This window comes from Scophthalmus maximus, chromosome 15 (assembly GCF_022379125.1).
Source record: "Scophthalmus maximus strain ysfricsl-2021 chromosome 15, ASM2237912v1, whole genome shotgun sequence".
Classification (NCBI taxonomy): domain Eukaryota; kingdom Metazoa; phylum Chordata; class Actinopteri; order Pleuronectiformes; family Scophthalmidae; genus Scophthalmus; species Scophthalmus maximus.
Genome location: NC_061529.1, coordinates 9,958,986 through 9,984,298, shown reverse-complemented (window position 1 = coordinate 9,984,298; position 25,313 = coordinate 9,958,986). Strand labels below are relative to the sequence as shown.

The following is a 25,313-nucleotide window of genomic DNA, read 5'->3' as shown; positions in this document are numbered from 1 at the left end:
TTTTTTAAAGGCGATTAAAAAGTATATGCAGCAATGTACAATACATATATTCCAATAAGTTGGTGGCCTAGAAGAAAAAATTCAGAAATATGGGAACACGAAAGAGCGAATGACCATCATGTGAATATTACGAACTGTTTCCTCAAGATGATACAAAAAGGCACTAATTCTCCAGTCAGAGAGAGACAGCTCAACAGGATTTTGTTCTCAAACTGTGAGAAACAATTTAGAAAACGTGAGGCAAATTTAGGTTTTTGGTTCATTTCATGCATTAACTTTAGGAAGGTTACAGTGTCCTTATCACCCCACACACATCTGATGTTTCTGTCTATTTTTAGTCTCTCAGTGGAGGCATTAGTGCCTCGGACACTTTACATCATTATTTAACCTTTAGACTGTTTCCATTCTACTATGTCCCATTTAACTTTTATAGATATACCAACACAAAGGATCCCTGCTGCTTGATGTATGCTTGATGAAAAAATTAGTTTCAGGGCCTTTAAAGATCTGTTTCATATAATGAATTTCACTAATATACTCACTTGCACACCTTTAATTTTCCTGGAAATGTTTTTCAATATAATTTTCATATACCCAATATTTGAAAGACTTTTAAATGGGCTCCACTTGTTCAGTATTTCACAGAAAAATGACAGGTACAATTTTAAAATTGGCTTGTATTGGCAATCCTGTATGCTAAGATCTCATAGACAAGAAAGATGAACAAGTTAAATGTCAAAATACAAAGATGTAAAAAGTGCCAAGTTACGCTTAAAACTCAATGCTGTCACCAGCGTGTTCTGTCCTCACCGCTATCGCCAAGCAAAGGAGCTGCCCACGATTCGAAAGGTTGTCACATGCGCGCAATGAATCCTGGGAAGGGCTTGGCTGGGGAGGATCAACCCGTTGGATCCTCCGTTGCTCAGGAATGGAAAGTCGGATTTGCCTGCTGTGCTTGAAGGAGCCGAGTCGCGCCGCTGTGACACAATCATTCTTCAAATGTAGCCTCCGAAGGAGACGGCCCCTTAATTGGGACAAGGCTCAAGTGTCTATGTGAGCTAAGGGAACAGTTTCCCATCAGTACGAAGTAGAAAAGATGTCATTAAGTTCTATGTTATACTACAGCTACAACCACCTGCTCCAATCAACCAGATGGACACACTGTTTTCTTCTATATATAGGAATAATTATACAAGGCAAACTTGTGAATTATTTATTTTAATTATTTATTTTACAAAGAAGATGCCATTTTACAGCAGGAGAACCTGTAGTATAAGTTAATGCTTGGCAAGCACGTTAGCTTGTGTCCGTTGAAGTGTAATTTTACATCCACGGAGCCATCACAGTGGTCTCCTTCTGGACCTGCTGAAGAAAGAAAAACAGGGTGAGCGCAAAAATAGGTGTTCCGTTAAATCATCACTTACATATACAGATAATACTAATAAGGTATGGCTGGGGGGCACAACAAGACAGTTATGAAAAGATATGGAACAGATTAACACAATTCTTTTTGTCCATTCAGTCTCTGGATGGATGGATATTCAGACTACATTTCTTTAAGAAACCAAGAGTAGCAGCAGTTTACCTTGTTAAGCTCAGGAAAAAGTTCTTGAATGGTGATGTCCAACAGTACATATGTGAGCTGAGGAAGGCAAAAACAGGCAGAAGATGAAAAGCATAAAGGACAGGGACAGTCTTCACATAAAAAGATATAACAGCAAACGAAATGTAGAATTAATGCAAATTTCGAAATGCAGCACAATTTGACACTGAAATCACAGTGTGCGTGTCTTTGTACCTGTTTGTTGAGAACTGGCTGTTGCAATCCATCGAATAGGAGGCGGACGCCTTCGTACTTGGCCTCTTCACCGATACATTTTCCCAGCAGGTCTAAAGAGAAATGGCCTATGAATTTCTCAGCCAACAAATATAATTGGCCGCCTCTTCTCACGTCTGTGTGTAATTAATGTAAGTGGAAGGGACCTTTTAAGACGGAATAAATACCTGGAATATAGCTCATCATCTCTTCGAAAGTCCTATTCGCCCTCCTCTGCTTGTCTTGGGCCGAGCGCGGTGGACTGCTCTCACAGAAGACTGTGTCTACAAAAGCAAAGAATACTCACGCGACTTAGCTTTTTACGTGAAGACTGCAGCGAGGGGAAACATCTAGCCTGCCTTTTTGCCAGGCATGTCACAGCAACAACACGTACCAGTATCATGAATAAAATGTTACTCTCACATTTATGTCAATATCTGTGATTTCACTGCTGTGTACCTCTGAGCAACGTGATGAGTGAGACCAGCCGGTGCTCCTGGACCACCTGGTTCAGCTTGTACTGAAGACAGTAGTCTGTGTAGTTCTCCAGTGTGTTCTTGAACAGGATCCTGCCTCCCATTAGCAGGTGGTGCAGCCAGTCAGGGATATGGAAGACAACCCGGCCTGACAACCATGAAGGAGAGACAGCGGGGGGGAGAGAGGAATCGAGTGAAAAATGGGCTATGTTTCTCTTGCATGAAATGGAATTTAAATGTTTGAGAACTTGATTCAGAAATAATCTATATAAATAAATGATAATTATTGCCCTTTTCATATCTACAATGCCACAACAACTCTCATCTGTTGATGTTTTGTATTTGGAGTGTGTCTCTGAGGGATCTGTAATTATTTAATTAAATTCTTCCAAAAATGTCTATTTCTATACGAACGCTCGTATTTCATCAAGGAATGCTAATGGAAATGATTCGGTAAAAAAGGAAATGTTTTCCATGACAACTAATAATTTATTTTCATCTGTGACCTTTTTGTAATTCTTCTTAAAAAAATTCTATGATACTCTCTCATATTTTTTTCAAGCAAATAAATATAATAAAACAGGACAATAACTGTTCCATATCACATGTCTACAATGAAGATAAAATATGAGATAAATAGGGTTTGATGAGCAGAGATTGTAATTAACAAACTCCACTTACCCACATACATTAAGTAGTCATACACCCCCTCGACTGTGATCATTTCCATGAAGTAGTTCTGATTGTGTCTCTTCTCGGTCATTTCCGATCGGTTGGCATTGTTCTTGAAGACGTCATTGAAGAGCTGGGACAGGGATTTACATCAGTTTTCAATATGTTGAACCATTTAAGCCAAAAGACTGACAGAGCTGTAGTAAAGTAAGATTGCAGCTTCAATATTAAAAAGAAAAAGACCAGGTCAAAAACTAGAATATGGATGGACAGTGTATTGTCAATGTGAAATTTAGGACATATTTGAACATTTTAATATTGGCATTCTGCCAAGTTTAAGTGAAAAGATATTTGGATTATGTCCGTTTGATTCCTAACCTTTTTATCATTCTCTGAGGTAGGGCTCAGGATAGTGAGCTCGGGGCGGCTGGGTTTGGGTTTGGGAGATTCACAGGAGTTGAAGTAGGACTGGATGAAAGGCTCCAGATGCTGCCCTTTCTGACAGAAAAAGCACAGCAGACAACAAAGTTTTAACTGTAGAAGTTGCAATAACAGAATCATTTATCTTAAGTATGCAGGTACGTCAGGTAAAAACGTTTAATAGATGAAGAATCAGGGGAAAACAATTGAAACTACTAATTTATGTGATGGGAAACATTTATATTGTCTCTATCTAGAATGACAGTTTACATACATGTCTGACCTGAACCATATGATACAACTTTGAAGGAATTAAAGTGTATTTGCATAATTGGCTTATGAATTATTGAGTTGTACAAAAAACGTGTTTTGTGAGGTTGTAGTGACCTTGACCTTTTACCTGTGAATAACAAATACTAATCAGTTCATCATTGAGTCTTAAAAGGGTCAAATGTTTTGCGCACACACACACACACACACACACACACACACACACACACACACACACACACACACACACACACACACACACACACACACACACACACACACACACACACACACACACACACACACATGCTAGGAATGCATTCCTTACCTCTTTTATCAGTTTGCTGGGGACTGACTTAATGATTTTCCCTGTGGAACATAAACACTTTATCTCAGTGATGTGTAGTTATGTCACTATATCTTATGCAGCAACCCCACGGTCAAGCTGTCTACACCCGTCCAGAATCTGCCTCATACTGTACCCAGGTTCACGTCAGGTAACATCTTGTCCAGGAACTGAGACTCCATACTGTGAGGAGACAGGAAGTCGGCCAAGAGCTGACTGTTGCTCAGCTCTGGATGCTGTAGAAGTTTCTGCAAAGAGAGCAAATGTCAATACGTAATGTTGTAATTTATATTCTTCTATAGTGGAACATCATTCAGAGGGAGAGATGGCTTCAAAATGTAATTTACATTAGAGGGGAAGTTCAGTCAAAGCAGGTTCAGTATATTACTCATTAGAGATATTTTATTAGTTCTGTAACTTGATGGATCTTTAAGCATTTTATGTTTTATAGCCTTTAAACAGAGTTTACATTATTGTTGACCATTTTTCACAGCATATCATAGGAATAATTAATTTCCAGCCTTCGGAGAAACTTTACTGTCCATTCATTTCAGCGCGTTATAACAATCAGCTTGCAGAGACTAGAGAACTGAGATAATCCATCACAGTGAGTATTTATGTTTTTTTGTGTGTTGTCAGTTATGTTACGGTTTTGTGGTGATGCTCTTTCAAGGAGGGACCATTTAAAATACCTCCCTTGGTGGTGTGTTCAAGGACACTCTGAAAACCTTGATAACAAACAATCTTCAGTTGCGGAGACATTAATTGGATAATTATTCTGCTTAAAGGTTTAACAGCCAAGTCTCAAACGCACTTCAGAACATCCTTGAATGTTCTGCTAAAACAAGTCTTCAGAGTGGATCACAATTTTCTGACTGCTGCCTCTGTCTGAACTCTGTCACTCATTCCCTCTGTGATTTGAAACACTGGCCGCTGCCCTGTGACAGCAGAGTCAGACAGAGATCATTTCTCGCTGTTCCATCATTTGGTCTGAGAGAATTCTTCACAATTTTTCCTCAAAGTTTCAAATTGACCACTTGAAAAGGGTTATTTTCTTTGAGTGTGTTCGTGCCAGGATGCTCGATCAAGCGTTTAAAAAACTGAGACTGTTTCAATTTAATCTCAATGTCTGGTCACTCAAGTGCTGCTTGAAATATGAACTGAATCTGCTCTTAACCTTTTCAATCAGAATACGTGGGATGGTGTTTCTTCTTCATGAATTTTAGAGTGCAGCAACTTTCATAGGATAATATTAAGAAAACGTGAGACTTGTTTCTTTTTTTTTACCTTAACAACACTTGGTGAGATCTTGGCACATTTATTATCATGTGAGATTCATGCAGCCTCTTTTAATATCTTTACAAAAGAAATTTACATAAACAGAATTACAAAAATTCATATCCAGACTCATCCATCTATGGAGTTTACCATCACAATATTCTCAAACATCTACCTGAAGGTACTCCTGGAACTCCTCCCGCTTGGATGTGAGGAACTCATAATTCTTGGGGCCGATGATTCTCTTCGACGGCAACTGTGCGTCTGGAAAGGAGCCTATAGAGAGCATAAGATTTCACAGAAAGCAAAGCTGAAAAGTTATTAAACGAACCCCTTTCAATGCCCAGCCTTCTACTTCGGTTTGCAAACCGGAGCAATGCATCGAACAAAACTTACCGTGAAACTCAGTGAGCTTTGATTCGAGCACATAGAACTCCAGATATCTTCTGTATACAGACCAGTTTTCAGTCTCATGTCCCACTGCAGATAAACACAACGGAGAAATCTCACTGTCAAAAACCCATTAATTGATAATATACAGTGTTTGCCACAGGTTGAGAATTTAAATGTGTTGGAGGGTGACAGGGCGTCTGACTGATGTGCATGCAGAGACTATTTCCTGTAGCTACAATTTACAGATGTTCCCTAAATGCACAGAAAACCCTGTAGCTCCCACTGTTAGTGTGGCATTTGCAACTGAAATATGTGTTAGTGAGTTGAAAAGAGTAAGTAAGGTGTTCTAATGTAAACACTGATCTTCGCTCAAACCATGTGATTTCATCTACCTGGGTGGGTCTTAATCTATCTTGGCGACAAAGTAGAGGCTCCGTATGGGAAATATTTAAAATCACTGCTACATGGTGGAGATATGCAAGTTGACAACTCCAAAAGCAATGAGAAGTCGAACAAATATTAATTTCCCAACTTATTTTCCAATCAAAAGTTTTGAATCAAAGTGTGATGACAGAGTTTAGGTTGTTTGATTCTGTTGACAGACAGCTTTAAATCAATTCTAATCAATCTACACCAACACAGTTATGATAAAATTGGTTGGCTAAGATTATGAGGATTTGCTTATTTACTCATGAAAATTTAATGTTGCAGAGAAACACGAGTTTTTAACAATTCGTGTGGAAAAACTCTTTAATATAATCATTTGTCCTTTTATTTAACTATGTGCAAAACTATATCCTACAGAGAAGGATGCCGCAGTTCATTCTGATACTTCATGGACTCTCTCAGACGACGCTAAGTGAGCGAGACAGGAGTTCGTGTCCTTTCATCCTCACCTGCCTTCCTGTCGTTTCGCTCCACATCGATGCAGAACACAGGAATCCTCTCCCTCTTCACGTCGTCGTCATAGAAATCAATGTAAGGGATTGTGATGTTCCAGGCTGAGAGGTTTCGGGGGGTGCTGGGGGTAGAAGCCGCTTCCATGGGGGAGTCATCCTCCAGCACCATCATGGCCTCCTCCACCTCAAATGGAAGAAAGTTTCGGAGGATAAGGTCGAGCGGAGTAAGTCAACTTAGAACAATCAGGTCATGATCAAAACTGCTACTGTTTCTGTGTAAAACACTGCAGGCTTGGTGAACTTTGTGGCATTCCTTTCTTTACTCACCAGCGCTCCCAAGAGGAAAATGTTATAGTGTAGTGAAAATTGTGTAACAGAGTGCTTAAGTTTGAATTTTACTTTCTGTAGTAGCTTGATAGAATTAAAAAGTTATAATTCAGTCTAAAGTTATACATGCAGAATGAATCAGAGCATCTTCTACAGCTCATTCTTTGATTTGTGTTTAAATCTAGACTCTAAGCTGATAAGCAACTACTACACTGCATGTATTTTCACTTTGTGACACCTAAAAATGAGTGTCCGGATTATTTGCACCTTACCATATCATCCTCTCCCTCCACCAGTCCGTGGGATGGCAGCATGGCTCCCTCCATGGTTGTGCTCTTGAACACTCCTTTGATCTTACTGCCAATGCGGCTGATCCCGAAGGACTCGCCCCTCTTTGACGTGTTCCTGCAAGGCCAAGCGAAGTGGCTATCAGGCGACGGATGACGGAGGAGACACGCATGGCTTAAGCAAAGCGCATGCAGCTTGAAAGAGGTTACACAGGAGGAGACAGCGTAAAGGAGAGAGGGGCAAGGTAGGAGCAGTGCAATGCATAAAATGATGATGGGAAAAGCTTAAGTATCCAAATCCAAAGCCAATATGTCACTTTAAAGCAATCTCACAATTGCTGGGTTGTAGTTTAAGCACTGCAGGGTCAAAAGCAAACACAGCACACCGCAGCGAGCAGTGATTTCATGAACAGATGTCTAATTTGAATGGAATTTTTAATAAAAAATTATTATCAGTTACCAGTCAACCAGAAAAGGTGCACAACATCACAGGTGCTCTGTGTGAGTGCCAGAAAGTGAAATAAAAATCACAAGGGTGACAAACCGAATACACAAGGGAGCTGAACACTGAAAAGTCACTGCATTGTCAAAAACAACAGGGAGTCTTTGGCCTTAAAACCACAACAGAGTTGGAGAAGGAAACACAACAAATGAAAACAGGATCCCATGCAGCGGTCTCACCATGCAGGCATCCGGCCGAGACTTGGGTCACGTGAGGGGAAAGTGGACAGCATGACATCACACTGAGTGGCCTGTGACACACGGATGGACCCTGACTTACTTTGGTGATGAGTGGCGGTGGGATTGCGAGCCATATGGGAAGGTTGTGAACGTGGACTGGGCATGGAGGGAATTACAAGATGCAGGTGAAGAGCTGCCAGAGGCGGTGAACAGTGAGGACGGGGACTCGGGGCTCCAGTCCCAGGAACTACAAGCAGAACAGGGTCAGGTTCCCGCACGGGCAAGAGGAGGGAGAGGACCATTGATCATACCAGGGCAGGCATTATGGTGGATGCAGAATCAAGAGTGGACATACGGTCACAGACACAGCAATGGTGGAGGCAATACATTAACGGAGAAATAGGCGGATGGACGGGCAGAGTAAAAGGGGGAGTTACTGAACCGCTAACATGGAGGGAGTTTATGCTCCTAGTTGGTCAATATATACAAATGGAGTGCCAGTAATAGCCATTATCTTTCTTTTTAATTTCTTTTTACTATTACTATTTCAGATTTATGCTGCTTTGAATTCATAACAAGATTGCTTTCAAGACCAGATGAAAAAACTCAAACACGGAACTAGTCAACTTCCTTTCCTGAGTTCTCAAGATTTATTCAGTAATTTTGGAAGCATGCAAACCTAATTTTGCAATAAAAGTCTATAAAAAACTAAAGCCTGAACCTTCCAAAAGTAAGATTTTTATATTGCATGTGTTCAGCACCATTACTTTCAGTTAGCTTGATTAACATTTGATTAATGACATGTGATTAATGACATGTGATTAGTTGATTATGTTCAATCTTCTCTCATTTGCTTTTTAAAGCACAGGCACCGCACACGACACAATTGAAATTAGAGAAATTAAGAATAAAACTATATATCATGATGGACTAGTGCTTATTGAACTGAAGCCCTGATTGCAGTGGATCTGTTAAAGAGGCAGCACGTCTTCCTCTGTGGACCAGTCAGGCAACAATGAGGTGTATTTTGTATCTCGCGTGCAGCAGCAGCGCTCAGCCAGCCACTGTTTTGATTAGCACACCGATGCCTCATACTCACCGAATGTCATCCATACTGAGGCTATTTCTGGAACAATATGCACAAGGAGTTAGTGGCAGGGCCCCATGGCCACATACACACCACACCTCGTGATCCCTGTGCTCAACTCAGTTTACGTCTAATCAAAGTTTCATTATTCTGTATTGCTAATTTACAGCTTATTTTACTGTATTGCGACAAAATTTGTTTTGAATTCAAACTTATATGTGCTGCAGCTGGAACATGCTGTATTCTTCATTCATGCTGCAGTGGCCATTGCCAACAAATATATACTAATGTGGGTGCAAACACTAATCCATTTCGTGTCTAGAAAAAGAAAATACCAGTGAGTCGTTCTGTGTTTTAATTCCACAGAAAGCCTCATTGGTGACTTTACCAGTTCATCAATAAACATTTCAGAATAGCATTCTATTGTGATACATACAAACACAAAAAACAGTTTGAAGTGAAACCGACCTGCTCATCTTGGAATTCCTGGCAGGGGACTCGGCCCCTCGCAGAAGCTGCCGAAAGTACTGGAGTGACATAGAAAGAGAAAATGGGCAAAGAGTGTCATGTATATTAAACACTGCATGTTCAAATTCTAATTTGTTGTTGTATATAAACAAAAATTTCATCGTGTGACTTCTTTATACCTTTTTAATAGTAATTATGACCACACGATTTATTTGGAGCAGGAGAAGGAGTGGCGACAACAACAAAAAATCAATTAATATCATATTATTTTCCAGACACACTATTCACGCAGGGCAGTGGCCTGCTGTGGACAATGGCTGAGCAATAGTCCACCCAGCTGTATTCAATGAAACAGCCTGGGAGGGGTGAAATTCGGCTTGGCAGCTTGGCAAAACGCCAGCGTCGGCTCATTGGCCAGTTGCGCTTCTGGTATTGATGACACGGACGATAGCGGTTGGTGGCCGAGAGATCGGATGAGGATGGCGTAAGAGAGTCAGTGGACTCCACATCAGCTCTAATTCCAGCATTCGACAAATGCAGCTTTGATACTTCTGACGCAAACAAAATTCAAACGCCGGATGATCACATCATTCAGTCTGTGCGGAAATATTTCGAAAGCACAGTATTTTGAAATCAGCACATACAAATATAAAAGAGGAGCTCAATGAATTGGTTCGAGCCTCAGTCAGATTGTGTTGAGCTGTGTGACAGTGAGTTGAGTTTTTTTTATTTCTTGATGAAGATGCTGACCTCGTCGCTGTGACAGAACATGGGGGTGAAAACATTCTCCAGGAGCGACAGGACGTGCTCGTAGGCTTCAAACAAACACCTCATGGTCTGTAGTTTCACCACCTCTGCATACGGCCCCTCTGCAACTGGGATATACAATGACAAAATATGAACAAACTTCATGTTCATCAAGTTACGTCTTATGTATGCTTCTTCAAGAAATTAAAAGTAACCTGAAATAATTTGAATTTCACAGAGAGGATCCTTATCACACACTATTGCGTATTTCTTCCACGATAAAGGGGTCGAAGCGGATCTTGTCAACACTCTCGTCCAAGCAGTAGGTCTCATAGATCTTCTTCACCTCCTCGTGGAGCATCATCTTCGCCGAGTCTGACAGCTCTGGGCACAGAATCCTGTCGTTGAATTCCTCTGAGAAGTTGTGACAGTGAGACGAATCAAACTCAGTGTGTAACAATACAAACCAAAGTCTTTTGTAAGTTATTCTGATCACTTTAGACTGACTGAGTGGCTGAGAGCGGAGAGAAGGGCTATAATAGGGATTGCTTTGAATGGAATTGCCACTACTACAAACTTCAAGTAAGTAAACCAAAGAAGGACATGCACTGTTATCAGGCTAAATGACACAACTTGTCTTACGAGCAATTAGGATTAAACATCTAGAGTTTAATGTGAACATTTCAGTTGATGTAGGAACCCGTGATGGCAGGATATGAGTGACACAATCTAAACGCTTGAATAGCAACAATATAAGAGCTTGACAGACTGAGAGCTTGGTCCTCCCGAAAAGATGAGGGAAACACTTACCGACTGCAAGGCAGAACTGGAGCACATGCACAGCCCCCTCTTGCTTCAAAAAGTTCATGAAGCGAAAGAGAAGATCTTGTTGTTCTCTGATTTCCTTCAACTCAAGCTTAAGCACCTGGTGAAAGAGAGAGAGAGAAGTGGCTTAGACAGAAGGGAAATCTCAGCTGAGGGTTCCTCCCACTTCTTATGAGGTGTGTCTTGGTGTGACCTGATCTAAGGGGCTAAAAACACACTGAGTCTGCATATTGTGCTTACAGTATGTACAGTACTAGATGCTATCGAAAACAGTATCCAGTGGCATGTTCATGTTGTGGTACTTAGATGTTTTAAAATTGAATCAGATGTTGTATGAAATTATATATGTAGTAATGATAGAAAATCACAATTACTACATTCTCCAATATGAGAGGAAACACTCACTGAGGGCTTTTTGTTGCGAGTATCAGAATATTTCTGTAGGAAAGGAACCAATGTCGAAGTCGGCTCTTTGGCTTCTTCATGCTTGAGGGACAAACGTAGAAGGAGAACATGTTTATCTTGTTCGCCCGTGAATCGCATATACTCAGCAATATGTACAAAAACACAGATGCTATTGGAAGTGCATGTGCACAAGTTCAAAGACCAATGTGTACTCACAGGGGAGTTGTTGATGAATATCAAAATTAAATGGTTCACTGTGTCCTGAAATCAAAAATAATCAACAATAAAGAACACTGCAGGTACATTGATCGGGTTCTTAAAAAAAAGACACGTCTCTGTCTACCATTTTGCATGCTCCTAATCAATAACATTGGTCGACATGCTTGCTAAATATGAATTAAATTGAGCCCAAAGTGTGTCTACACTCACAGGATCAGCCAAGTAGTCCAATGAAGGAAGGAAGACAGAACCAGCCAAGACCTCTCTTATTAGGAGAGTAAGAGATCTGAGAGGAGCAAAGAGAGAAGGCAGCAGGAAGTAAGAAAGTGAAAGGGTGAAGAAGGATCCTTATCTATTTTTGTCTCTTTAGGGCCCAGCCAAGTGCGCAGATGGTGTAATTTTTGTGTGTGTGACCCATTGTGACATATATATGAGGGTTGTGCATGGTCTTCACTGTCACAGCTGTGAGTTACCTGCAGTCTGTAGCCTTGGGTGGCAGGATGTAGGGGAAGAGCATCTCCGTCAGGTTCCTGAGGTAGAGAAGCTCATCTCTGCGACTGCGCAGGGCAACATGAAGGTCAGGGCCGTATTCCTCCAGGGCAGCTTGTTGAAGATACTCCGAGTTCTTCACTACAGAGGAGAGGAAAGAGAATCTGCCTTTTGTCATGGTGAACACAAAGAAGAGGAGTCAGTGGGTGATGCGTGTCAGCAATACCTTTCTGCCTGGCTTTGCTTATTATTTCAATGTGCTTCATTGAAACTTTGAGAAGCTTTTGTGTGATGAGGGATGCTACATCCACCTGAGGGAGAAAACATTATTAGAATAATTCAGTCAGTCAGTATCCCAAGATTTTGACCTTTCTATTTCGTCACCTTTTGGGTTCGTCGGACTAACACAGCTGCAAAGAAACGCAAAGTCACTCTCAGCTCATCAACAAAGGCCTCGTCATCTGTGATGTCTCTAAATGAAAAATATATTAAAAAGTCCCTTTGGTCACTCCATAACAGACTTTAAAACTGCCTCAATTTGTATTATGACAGAAAAAAAATACAGAAAAAATAGCTTACCTGTACCAGGGATAAACAAAATTTTCAAGAACAAGCTCCAGAATCTTGGGGAAAAATAACAGGATTGTGTATAGGAATAAATTGGTCAAGTTATTGAATTAGAAACTTTAATCTATGCATGTATTACCTCTGAGAGAGAAGCGTCAACCTTAGAGGGAACTTTCAGGTCAAGCCACGGCTGATAGTTTTCCAGTAACAAGGTCGGTCTAGCATTAAAAAATAAAATCACATTAGAATCCTGTCTGATCACTAGAGGGCGGTGTCACATCTTCCATAACTAAATGATTAACAACAGTGATACTGAACACCCACCGAGTGCATGTTGACAAACCTAATGCAAAATCCCATAAAGAGCCCGACAGTAAATCAAAGTGATTTTAAAGTAATGTGCAGTGTTTGTTTCCAAATGATTCATTTCACTTTATTTTCACCCTGTCGTTGACCAGCAGAAGTAAAAACCCGGCATAAATATCCAGGTGCTTGAGTTTATCTTTTCAGCAGAACTACTGTTGACACAAGTGACAAGGTCAAAAACACAAACACTGCACGGTCACTTTCTCAACTACCACTGCGCAACTCCATAACCCGCTCACTCACCTGTGCCTTTTGCATTTGATTTTTCCGCAGACTGCACAGCTGTGCCCCAGTGGAAACAGCTCCTGCTGGTATGACTGCAAGAGAACGTTTATAAGGATCAACGGCAATAATGGGGACCCTTTGTAGGTATAGGGGTGTTTATGTACAACTATGTAGCCTTCATTTGTGGCACTTGGTTATAGAGTTTAGTATTGATATTATACTGTGATGTGGCTCGAGGGAATAACATGCTGTCAATGCTATTTATTCAGAAATCACAATAAACCTCAGTCCTTCACCCCGACAGTTGTCAGACTCCATAAAAACAATATTTAATATAATACTCTTTATTCAGTACCATTCCATGTATGGTATATTTCCATGAAATACATACATATTTATCCATATTTAATACTACTACCACTACTACTACTAATAATAATAATAATAATATTTATTATTTTCAACCCACTGCACATTCCATTCTGTATATATGTAGTCACGTCATGTCACTAAATCCTGCAGTGTGACCTATACCTTGGTCTTCGGTTTGATGGAGACGAACACGTTGGGCAGCAAAGACTCGGGCCCCAGAGAGCAGTAGAAAGTGACAACTCCGGCCAGGAAGGACCAGAACACGATTATGATGTGAATATATCTGTGAAAACAGAAGACATGTCCTGCTGTGAATAGACTAAAACATTAGAGCTTCATCCAGATATACACACGTACATTAGAAGTCTTGGGGGAAATTGATGAGAATGCCAGGGAGGAGGTCATGCATGAAGTATGGCACTGATCAAACAGTGTATGTCCTCACCTGTTCAGAAGCACAGTGGACAGCAGCAGGAGCAGCAGCAGGAAGCAGAAGACTGGGTACTGTCGGACCAGCTCCCTGACCCGGTCCAGCTTCACCCTGCCTCGGATCTTCTGCAGATAAGCACTGATGCAGCCCATCTTCAGTCCGTGCGCATGTGCAGCCTACTGCATATCGCTGGGATCAATAAGAAACGCACGACTGTTTGAATACAACAAAGGGGCGTGAAGCCGAGATCAGCTCAAACCCACGTCAGTGAGGGCGTGAGAGCAGGTCTCATCAGTGGACTCCGGCCGGAACCTGCTGTGCGGCTCCGGCGGACACGACGTGGTCCGGCAGCGACACCATCGTGAAGGAGCAGAACGAACGCGCAGGCTGCGCGTTGGTGTGACGAGGGCACGAGCGGCGGCGGGACCCGCCCCGGCTCTCCGGCGGCTCGCCGTGTGGCTAGCGGCCGCGGCGGTGCTCCGCTCCGGCTGTCATGTCCGCTCCGGCCACCGAGCGAGGGGGCGACGGCGGCGGCTGTCTCTGCCTGCCCGTCCGCGCTGCACGTGACGTCACCTCCGCTGCGCTGCCACGAGCAGCCGGGAGGGTCTCGGGGTGCGTGACGCTGCTCCGCCATCTTCATTTTTTTTTTTTTTTTTTTTTTTGCTTCATTGTCAAATAACGGACTCGCACTGTGAATATCACAGAAAACGCACCGTGGCAGTTCACGGCTTCTCCACTTCTACGGGAAGTGAAAGGTTTAATATTTTCTTTTGTTTTACTTCTTTTGTGTGTGTAGGGGGGGGGGCGGCTACCATGGAAACAGCCATTGGGGTTAACCGCCAATTAATTAGTTCCACTGTAGTGGTGGCCACCCACATCGCTGCTGTTGCCATGGTTACATGCAGATTTTTAGAACAGTGCTAAACGTCACGTTGACCCTGTTGCCGCCCCACGACATATCTGTACATCACTTATAGTAATTACGCTGTGATTCTATGAAGAATTCAAAATGCCACCTGTTAAAATTCAGGTTTAACATTTAAAAGTCTGGTCCCAGAGGCCCAAACCATTGTTTAGGGGATGCTACATTTGCAAACTCATTGGTAAAAATGAGTCATGACTGACCGCAGTGACCTTACGGTCCCCGTCAGAACCTTTTACTACTGTCCTGTTGGTCGACAGAGCAGAAAAAGAACAGGTGTAACTAACAACTAACCAACTCTGCTGGTTTTGTAGTTGAATTCACTGTTATACAATTTTGACATATTTCTAAGCCAAGTTGTTTGGCAGTCTTTTATCTGCTGATAATAAAAAAAATTCTTACCCACTTCGTCTTTTTCTGGTGTCAATGCCACTAAAAAGAAGGTATGGTTAAACTGCAAAGAGAGACCTGTTGCCAAACCAAACCAGACAACAACCAGTTAAAAGCAGGTTGTTGTCTTATACCTCGTGAGGCTTTTACCAAAGAGTAAGACACAGATAGAAATCAAAAACTTTATTACAAAAATAAGTTACACTCACCTCCATTTTACAGTATAAAACAATTTATTTGCAGGAATGCAAAAAACGTTGTTGGCCACCAACAATAGTTTAAAACTGCTAACATCTTTTTTTCAAAAGGTGGTTGTTACGAGTTTATTGAGGGAGTTAACTGTATCGAAAACTGGGATTGAAGAGCAGTTTCCTTTTTGCTATACCTGGAAATAGAAATCATTCACTGCAGTATCCCTTGCCACCACTATGCAACTATGATCCCTCACCAAATCACTGCAGCCGACGTGCTCACGGGCTGGGCAACAGGGCAATTCAGTCATCCATCAAGATTAAGTCAAAAGATCTACGTAGTTGCCGTCGTCGGGGCCAGGGAGGGATCCTTTCAGACTAACATGATGAAGGATTGAATTAGGTTGTTTAACATTATCTAGAAGTTGTTTGAAAATGTATTTTATAAAAACAAACCCACTGGAATTCAGTGGCACAACAGGGACACTGCAGGGCTTTATTTTTGTTCTTATTTTTTTTTTTTTTAATCAAAGGCAGTTGGATGCCTGTGATGAAGAAGCCTTTACAAAAGTAACATTTTTATCCGAAAAACTATACAACCAGTAACTACATACTCTGAAGAAGCAAGGCGGCTAATTCAGTTCAAAATAGGATCAAAGCAGGGCTTGTTCAGACTCATCATATGAGATTGTTTTGCATGCCCAGTTTGACTGTTTGCAGTGTCAGAGCTGCAGCAAAAAGGACTATATTACATTAAGTACATCGTTTTTTGCGCTGCAGCTCTTGTGCATATTTTGTATAAAAACAAGCCCTGCTTTCATCAATATAGTTTCCCTATTTACAGTACAGGCCGGGTAGTTTAGTCCTCTGTACTGAGGTAGTCAACCAACCCTTTAAAGACAAGTTCTGAAAAGAACCACTTTCCTGGAATGCCTGACTTATCCATGCCAGGTGGGTACACCCTAAACACCTGCAAATGTTCTCTTTCAAACATCCAGATCAAACGATTAAGATTAACATGGATATTCCGACAATAGAAATTGCGATTAGCACAAAAATATACAATAGCATCAAGCTCCTTTGAGCCACTTCAAACCTAAGAACTTAAAAAAGTGCAAATTCTTCAATAATTATTTAAAAAATGGCATGTTCAGGGACAGGGAAGGGGTAGATTGTAAGGGCAATACATAGAGCCATGTATATCAGGGCTGGGTACAGGGACTCGGGGCATAAGAGGCTGTGGCGAGTATTCAGAATCCTCCGTCATCTTTTTAAGGTGGCAGTTTCAGAAAATAAAGAAAATAAAAACATGGGGGGAGGGGCGATGCTTCTTCTGTAAGGCTGGAATATCATTGGACCTTTTTGTCGTGCTTTTTTTTGTTTCAACATCCATTGCAGCTTACGGTGTTTACCCCACACATCAAGTCAGTATCCACTGTGACAGGTCAGGACCGCCCTCGGCCCCGTTTCCCTGCTGGACCAATGAGAGAAGAGATAAAATTTGTATTAAAAAAAAGGAACCCACATTGCATGCATTCCCTATTAAATCATCAAACTAAAAAAATTAATGAAGATTCAAAAAATTATCACTGAAACCAGCGCTATGACACGAAGGTAGAACCCAACTGGCCTTTGGAAAAAAATGTAGTATGTTGTTAACGACCTTTGCCTGCTGGCAGCAACAAGCTGACTTGCTGCTCTGAAAGATGACCCCTATCAGGGATTATTTAAGAGGCCAAGGTGTATCTTTTTAAATGTAAAAGCTAGGGTGTGAGTATTTTCTGTACAGCCTCCTGATCTTTAGTATGATCATGTCAAGACAATCAATACCAACCTTTCCACAAGAGTTGCTTTTTTACACATCATTCCTCTGAACTGTGTACTAATAATAGACTTAGCACCCAATTTAATTTTACACACTTTGAAACTAATAGTATCACATTGGGAAAAAATTCCGCCTACCTCTGCTTGTTCCAGGGCCCCCTCGCTGGGAGAAGCCCAGCCGGCCCCTCGGTGTAATAGCACCGCGGCCTCTGGTCTGACTGGCACCGCCACGGACTCCTCCCCTCGCTCCTCGTCCTCTTCCAGACCCTTGGAAGTCCTCATAGCCGTAGTATGGGTCATCATAGCCGCCTCTGTAGTTGTGGTAATCGTATCCATAGTAATCGTAGTAGTCTTCATAGCCATAATAATCAGGAGGGTAGGAATAACCTCCCCTCCCTCCTCGGCCTCTGGTTCTTGTGGGCGGCGGCATGTGGGGAGGCCCGTAGTAATAGTATTCATCATACCTGAGAAAATACACAGGCTCAACATAAATATGGCTTTCTGCATTATATTGTCATTAAACATTACCAACTGTGAAGTAAAAGGTTGTAGTTTTGAGTTGCATTGTTTCTTCTTACATTTGTGTTTTGGCAGCTTGTCTCTGGGCTTTGCGCTCTTTCCTCTTCTGGTCAGGGGGCTTGGCGAAGACAATTTCAATGTGCTCTCCTTCGAGGTCTTTGCCGTTGAGATCAGCCAACGCCTGTGAATTTGAAGAGGACAAGATTATATGATGAATCTCAATTTAATGACAAGTTTAGGTCAGGATAAACATATTCTGTGTCATTCCAGAGACTGTTTTCCCTGCCCTTACCTTCACAGCACCATCTCTTTCCTCGAAATGAATGAAGGCATAGTCTTTCAATTTTTTCACCCGCTCCAATTTGCCAAACTGACTAAAGGCCTTTTCAAGTATCTCCTCTGTAACAGTGCTTGCTAGGTTCCTCACGAACAGCACCTTGACCTAGGAAAAGAAAAACACGGTTCAGGTTTCTTAAAGAGAAGGGAGGGAAATTCCATTTGTCAGAGAAAAACAAATCTTGGCCTCATACACACATGACATCATGTTACTGACGACCTCGGCCCTGTGCCTTACCTTAGCCATGACCTCTGGATCTGGGTCCTCGATAGGATCAGCCCATTCCACGGTGACCACATTTCCCCACACCTTCACCTTGCCGCTCATCAGACGGCGACGGGCCTGAGCTGCAGTCTTGTGATCTTCATACTCCAGGAAGCAAAAGCCTCTATTCTTCTTCTTATCATCTGGCTGGTGGTACAATATGACATCATTTAGACCCTCTATAGAAACAGAAACAGGAGATAGGAGGAGGAAAAAACAACAGTTGGTCAAGTGGCTTCACTGAATATAAAAATCACAGCTTACCAACAAACTATGAATATAATTTAAGACAAACTAGACAAAATTTAAGACAAACTAAGAATATAATTTAAGACACAATTATAAGGTTTAAATTAAAAAACTAAAAAAAACATGAGACCAAAAAAATACATTTGCTACATTTAGTGTCCAGTCAGATCTTAGCGGTAAGCCATCACAGCAACAAGAAGTCACTCCAGCACAGTAAATGAGGTCATCATTCGGACACAGGAAATCCTTTAAAAACACATTCTTGCATTTCAAATCTTTAAAATCTAAGGATGGCATCGACTCACCTGTAACTTTTGCAAATTCTTCAACAATCTGCTCTTTTGTTTTACTCTTGGGGATGGAGCCAACAAACAGTCTATTATTGGCCACAGAGATGCACACGCCGATATGTTTACCAGGTCGTATTTCATTGTTGTTGCACTGCAGAAGGATGGAGGGTAGTATTAGTAACGGACAAAATAACCAGGAGTCTACAGAATGGAGCTTATGTCAACTTGATTCACATCCTCATGCACTATTGGACATATTTCACATACATCTATACCGTTCTCAATTTCATTAGCACCATGAATGATACAAAAAACGTATTTTGTTGACTTGAATAAATTCTACTGTCTTGTGTTTCTCAGTCAGACCCTCTCTCTTTTTGGTCACAATTGCACTAGTGTAAACGTACCAATTTGACAGCCTGCTGTGCTGCTTCTTTAGTGCAGAAAGTGACAAAGGCATAGCCTCTGTTCAGGCCACTGAGAGGATCCATCATCAGGCGCAAGTCCCAGATGGGGCCAGCTTTCTCAAAGAGTGGAACCAGTTCATCCTCAAAAAGGTCTCTGGGGATTTTGCCTACAAATATCTGTCAGGTTGAGAGGAAAGATAATGGTGCATCAGATAAACTATATCATAGGACATCTATAGCAAAGAGATGAAGGGTATTTAGGTAAAAGGTATCCAGTCAGGTCTTAGCGGTAAGCAATCAGTGTAACCGTGGTTACTTCAGAAGATATTTAATTTTCATCATTTGGACACCATCATTTGTAAAGAATTAACAACAACCAACATAGTAAGAAAAAACAAGTAGTTTTGTACCTCTGTACCGATGGTCGGCTGTGCCCCTGAGTGGGCGGACACTGGTGGGGGACCTCCATACTTTCTCTGGCCTGTTGTCACATCAAGCGTGTAGCCAGTTCTCTCCAGCAAAGCCTTATGTAAAAAAATAAAAATAAAATAAATTGTCAAATGTAAAAGGATATTGTTGAATTAACAGTCATTAATGTGCCTTTTAATAAAACCACATTTTATTTGTACAGATTTTTGCATTCAAAGACACTGCGTCAATATTCACACATGCCACCATGTTATATAAATTTCAATGTAATCTTTAAATGCATCAACACTCACTTTGATTTTGGCTTCATCTGGTCCTTTATTGGTGTCTGACACTTTGGTCCCTTGTTTCTCTCTCTGTCTGTACGTCTTCATCACGCCACAAAGAAAGGCACTTTTGTTCTGAAAAAGAAAAAAGTACAATCAAACAATAATTAAAAATGTCAACATTAGGAAAACTTCTGATTTTCTGTTCACCACAAAAAGAATGAGCTGTTACGCAAGACAGCACAAGTCCATCTTTAAGTAAGACAATTAAAACCTGCTGTGCAACCACACACATCACTAAATAACGCTGTTGTGCACAGAGGACAATCATCCAATTTGTATCAAGGCATCAGTAGTGAACTAAACAATACACCAGCAGTTCGACGTGCATACCTGAACATGTGAGAGGTCGCTGTCCTTGAATTGCAAAAGGACTTGCAGAGCACCTTCCTCGTTGAATTCTTTCAGAGCCTCAATCGCTCGATCATCCAAGTCACTGTGTGACACTAAACCTGAGGGAGGGGGGACAACGCAGAGAGAGAAATGATGAGCTACTAACAAGAGATGCTAATTTTTCATTTCCATCTTGTCATTTACGGACACAAATTAGAGCACTACTGAAAGAATAAAATAATCTTTTACTTGGGATCCACTTAGCGTAATGAATATATTTTTAATAATGTGTAATGGATAAATGATAACTACATTGAGGAGAGGAGCGTGACCAGCCAAATCAAATTAAGCTGTATTCTGTAGTCAGGCAGGCTGCACTTAACTCTGCAACCAGCATGTCTTCGCAGTACCTATCATAACAGATTTGACAGTGGAACTTGATATGCCACTGCCCCTCTATACTGTGGCTGAGGGTTTCTAATGAGCCAGTCTGCATTCTCCTCTATGGAGGGGCCGTCACCTGTCCCAGGCAGCCACACACAGACAGCTGCTGCCATTGTTTCTGCCTTAGTCCCATTCGGCTGAAAAGGCCAGACCATTACTTTTCTAGATCTGACCGACCAAACAAGTCCTAAAATGACCCCCGAATTTCGTCACTGCAGCTCACCTCTGCACAAACTTGTTAACGTCTGATCAAAGCAACAGATATTTAAGCTGTGGCTGACTTCATAATTACACCTATTCATCCCTGTGCAGTAATTGTATGGGATGTGATTTCCAAGACTTAAGAGATTGGCCAGGCTCACCAAGACACTCCTAGGGCATGACAATTCATACCCCCTGACACCAGTGTTCATGCAACCATGTTGGGAATGCAAATGCTGCAACCATGTACACATTTTCACTTGTAATGTGTAATTTAATATTTTGTAGCACTGCAGTACCCATTTTGGTAGGAAACCACAAAAAGTTGCTTCAGGATCCCAATTCCCCCATTCAAAAATGTGATAAAATGACAGTACATGCAAGAAATTGATAAACACAAATTTGCATATTTGAATATGCAAGTATATTCATTGTGGCTTACCTGCTATGTAAATTTCATCTAGTTTTTCAGCAACTTTCTGTGGTAAACCAGCTTCTAATAAAGTCTGGAAGTGCTCAGAATGGGTAACTGCAGCAGAGGTGTCCATTGGTTCTTCTGGACCATTTCCATTAATATGTTCTGTGGCCATGTCTCCAGAAATCTGTGTAAATGCAATGAGCCAAATTAATCCTGGGTCAAGGGCAAGGCTTGGGATGTGTTCAGGAGAGTGCAAAGTCTCAGACATGTCCGGCAAAAAAAAAATAAAAAATGTATACTAATAATGATTCGACCATGAATGTTGGAGTGTCTGTCACATTGTTATCTGCAAATTATGAAAAAGGGAATATTGCAGTGTGGAAAACAAGTTATCACAGTCACGTGGTCCTTTACAGTCTGGAGACTTTTCACTATCCTGAGCTCTCAGATTGCAAAAGGGAGAAGCCCATAAATCTTCATATAGGTAAGTGACACAGATGTTTCAACATTGCACGCAAGGCAGACAATGCACATACCAAAGCCCCACAAAAAAAAAATTAAATGACATAGAAAACATTTAAACTACCAAGTTTGTGTCCATGTGGCAGGGGTTTCTTTTCTGGTTTGTATTTGGGCTCAGAAGTTTGTGCAAATGGAGGCAACTTCATTTGCTAACTGCTATATCTCAGCACCCTCGGTGCCTGCTGGTTCGCTTTGGTCTCTAAATGACATGTTAGCTTACCTTCTCGCTGCTGACTGCAGCACAGGCTAGATAGCTGATACACGTGCTCCATCACAGAGTGAGCCCCGGTTTCCGGTGGCTGACCAGTGAGTATGCACCCATTTTGTTTATTGACACTTGGCAGCACAGATTGTGACACGGAGATAATTACTCAAACCATCCTCACGTTAATAACTGACCCATCCGCTGCTTCCCTTTGGTTTGTACTGATCCATTCTGTGGCCATGACTCATGCCGAGCGACAACCTTCACTGATCTCTGGTCACATTACTGGATCAGACAGCGCTGGACTCAGCAAAACGTGGACGGCAAACTTCAGTTTTGGCCTAACGTAAACTGAGCTATTGTTACCATAAGTTAATATTAGCTTAAACGGACCATGCTACCGACACAGTGTAGTGCCTGCTAATCGATCACATTACATCCGTAAAGCACGTGCTTCTTCTGTGGTTAAAAATATTTCTACACTGTTAAAAGTGACTATTGGGCGCTCGAATGTGTGAACCTTGGCGTTTACACATCCGTGGTTCTCAGTTTGTATTTGAGTGAATCGTTTCATCCGAGGAATATGACAACGTTAAGGTTTAGCGGGGAGGGACAGGCTCGCACACGTTGAGGCTAACTAGCTAGCGGGCTAGTTTGCACAGCTAACATTACAGCATCCAAGCTAACTAGCAACCTTCGTATTGGGACAATAACACGACGCGCTGGTGTGCACTTGATGCGGATGCCTCCGCGTTTAGTAGTTAGGTCGACAAGAAGAGTGTCGACTGGCACCGCAGTAACACGGGATTGCTAATGATTGCTGAGATAACAGGCGTTTGCCAGCTAACGGCTGCTAGCATACAATGACAATGAGCATGTCAATTCCACGATCTGTCAAAATAGGCTAACACGAGCTAGCATGCTAATTCGAACGGATTTTCAGCGAGGCCATTGTTACATCGTCATTTGTCGGCATCGACTCCGCTACTTGGCAAAGTGCGGCGTTCAAATTTGATCAGATCCGCCGAGGCCTTGTGCGCTAGAGCCTTTAGCCCGCTAGGCTCGTGGTCTGTCAACGTGCCGCCACATAGGAAGAGTCCATTTTCAAAAAGCCGGTCTGGAGAACTCGTTCCCAACCACCACCAGTGTCCACATTGTTTGAAACAGCACCGCACAATTTAGACTTTTTAAGCAAGCAATTGAAGCAACAATCACGCGACCAATCAGTAGCATTCGCCCTACCTGCCGCCGGCTCACCAACGTGTATGGTGCTGATTATTTGGGAAGATAAATGTGATATTTAAAAGACAGAAAAAGTGTAAAACTCCCGGCACTGGTCCGGCTTCAGTCATTCACTCTTGATGATGTAAAATGGCTGCCACGTTCACGCCTCGAGTTTTGTCTCGTCGATGGGGTTTCTTGGACAGCCCCGCACGGGCTTGCCTTGTATGCATTTTACAGTAGAGCAGCAGGTCACAGCCTCCATCACCACTACTACAGATGAGCAGCTCCACCATCACTGCGAAAACAGCTAAATACTTCCTTAGATAAATCCATGAGACCCTTAATATGCAAACAAAAGGATGTCATTATGAAATAAAACAAGGCGTTATCACTATGAAATCAAGTACAATTGGCTAATATCAAATACAATCACAAATGAAGCATTATTATTATTATTATTATTATTATTATTATAACAATAATAGACAATTGTATGATGGTCTACTTGTATTTTCTTGTTATCAAATATAAGTTCCAATATTAGTTTGTTTTATCAATTTATATTATTGGACCTTATGACACCAGGTCTTTTACTCTGTACATGTACCTCACCGTTAACAGTATGAAGGAGAAGGCTTGACTGGGGGGGGGGGGTAGTGAGGCAGGTCCCACTTTCCACCACACCGTGTCACTCTTCTCATGGATTTAAACACTCATCTGCTCCACGAACAAAAGAATATGTGAAGAGTCGCCTATGTGTTTACTGTATATAACATGTGATCGTTTGTTTGATTCAACAAAGACATGGGACAACGGTTTACTCCTGTGATTTCCATTGCACTGGATAGATAGAAAGATAGATAGATAGATAGATAGATAGATATTGATGATGTTCTCTGTCAAAGCAAAACAAACAAATTACAAACTGGATCTTATTTATTATCTTATTGTTATGCTTGTGTGTGCTGCACCAAATCTATATTAAAACTTAGTACAAATAAGATTGTGAAAAATGCTGTTTGTTGCATTACTTTCTATTTTATGTTGAGTTGTCAGTGTGTCAAACTATATTTGGAAAACTGAATAAAAATCTAACTTGACGGAACCTTTTTAAATGACACTTTCTTGGCTCCTGAATTAATCAAAGGTAAATTCATGACTTTCTGTCTGAAATTATTATTTTTCACTTGTGTCAGTGTTGGTCCATGAGAATTCTTTGCAATACAGTTACTTTGATGTGACAATCCCATGCAGTAGCATATATGAGATTGGGTAATCTGCTATCTTCATCACAACCAGAGTGAATCATGGGCTTAATGTTTGGCTCATGGCTGAAATAATAAAAATTTAACAGGTAACTGATTCCAACAACCCCCGCAGTTATAGAGCATTAACAGCTGGATGATGATGGCTGGAAGAGTTTGGGGAATAAGTTACGCAGGTGTTGAGGAATGGAGCTACAGAATGAGTTCCAATGATATATTTTGTTTTAAAGAGGGAACTATTTAGGATTGCAAAATATCACTCCAAAAAGAGAATAAACCAGATACTTTCAAATTTCAGTGCTGAATGTAACCCTTTTCTCAATTTATGGGACAACAAGAAGTTGACTCGTCTTTAAGGACTCATCAGAGAACATACTTTAAACAGGCAGATATTCTGCTGCCAAGACTGTAAAAGAGGTCTTCTGCAGGTTTTGGGGCATTAGCCAAAACTCTGCAGAATTTGCGTTAGAGCTATAAAAGGACTGCTC

At 41.4% G+C, this 25,313-nt stretch overlaps 2 protein-coding genes across 9 annotated transcripts; both read right to left on the bottom strand.

Moving 5' to 3' along the window:
• Positions 1-1,199: 1,199 nt before the first annotated feature.
• LOC118286235 (sorting nexin-14) lies at positions 1,200-14,635 on the bottom strand. 6 transcript variants are annotated; one of them, XM_035610523.2, is made up of 30 exons: positions 14,081-14,634; positions 13,798-13,918; positions 13,282-13,355; positions 12,812-12,890; positions 12,685-12,728; positions 12,490-12,577; positions 12,332-12,416; positions 12,090-12,246; positions 11,827-11,902; positions 11,614-11,658; positions 11,398-11,478; positions 10,978-11,092; positions 10,426-10,581; positions 10,171-10,295; positions 9,421-9,479; positions 8,965-8,991; positions 7,966-8,112; positions 7,170-7,302; positions 6,568-6,754; positions 5,675-5,758; positions 5,454-5,554; positions 4,137-4,248; positions 3,983-4,023; positions 3,343-3,462; positions 2,974-3,097; positions 2,276-2,440; positions 2,005-2,100; positions 1,799-1,890; positions 1,586-1,642; positions 1,200-1,365 (listed from the first exon to the last, which is right to left on the bottom strand). In XM_035610523.2, exons 1-30 carry the CDS (start codon positions 14,215-14,217, stop codon positions 1,324-1,326), a joined length of 2,970 nt encoding a protein of 989 aa, XP_035466416.2. In that variant the 5' UTR covers positions 14,218-14,634; the 3' UTR covers positions 1,200-1,323. The 6 variants fall into 6 exon arrangements, with proteins under 6 accessions (XP_035466416.2, XP_047193571.1, XP_047193573.1 ...); XM_047337615.1 differs by having other exon boundaries at positions 1,200-1,362; XM_047337617.1 differs by lacking the exon at positions 7,966-8,112.
• A 910-nt stretch (positions 14,636-15,545) lies between these two features.
• Positions 15,546-23,736, bottom strand: LOC118286240 (heterogeneous nuclear ribonucleoprotein Q). Of its 3 annotated transcripts, none has more exons than XM_035610530.2 (12): positions 23,579-23,736; positions 21,634-21,793; positions 20,547-20,665; positions 20,181-20,288; positions 19,869-19,982; positions 19,459-19,635; positions 19,067-19,202; positions 18,486-18,691; positions 18,204-18,353; positions 17,971-18,092; positions 17,531-17,856; positions 15,546-17,042 (listed from the first exon to the last, which is right to left on the bottom strand). In XM_035610530.2, exons 2-12 carry the CDS (start codon positions 21,779-21,781, stop codon positions 17,014-17,016), a joined length of 1,635 nt encoding a protein of 544 aa, XP_035466423.2. In that variant the 5' UTR covers positions 21,782-21,793; positions 23,579-23,736; the 3' UTR covers positions 15,546-17,013. The 3 variants fall into 3 exon arrangements, with proteins under 3 accessions (XP_035466423.2, XP_035466424.2, XP_035466425.2); XM_035610531.2 differs by having other exon boundaries at positions 15,546-17,039; XM_035610532.2 differs by lacking the exon at positions 21,634-21,793 and having other exon boundaries at positions 23,579-23,729.
• Between the last annotated feature and the right edge of the window lie 1,577 nt (positions 23,737-25,313).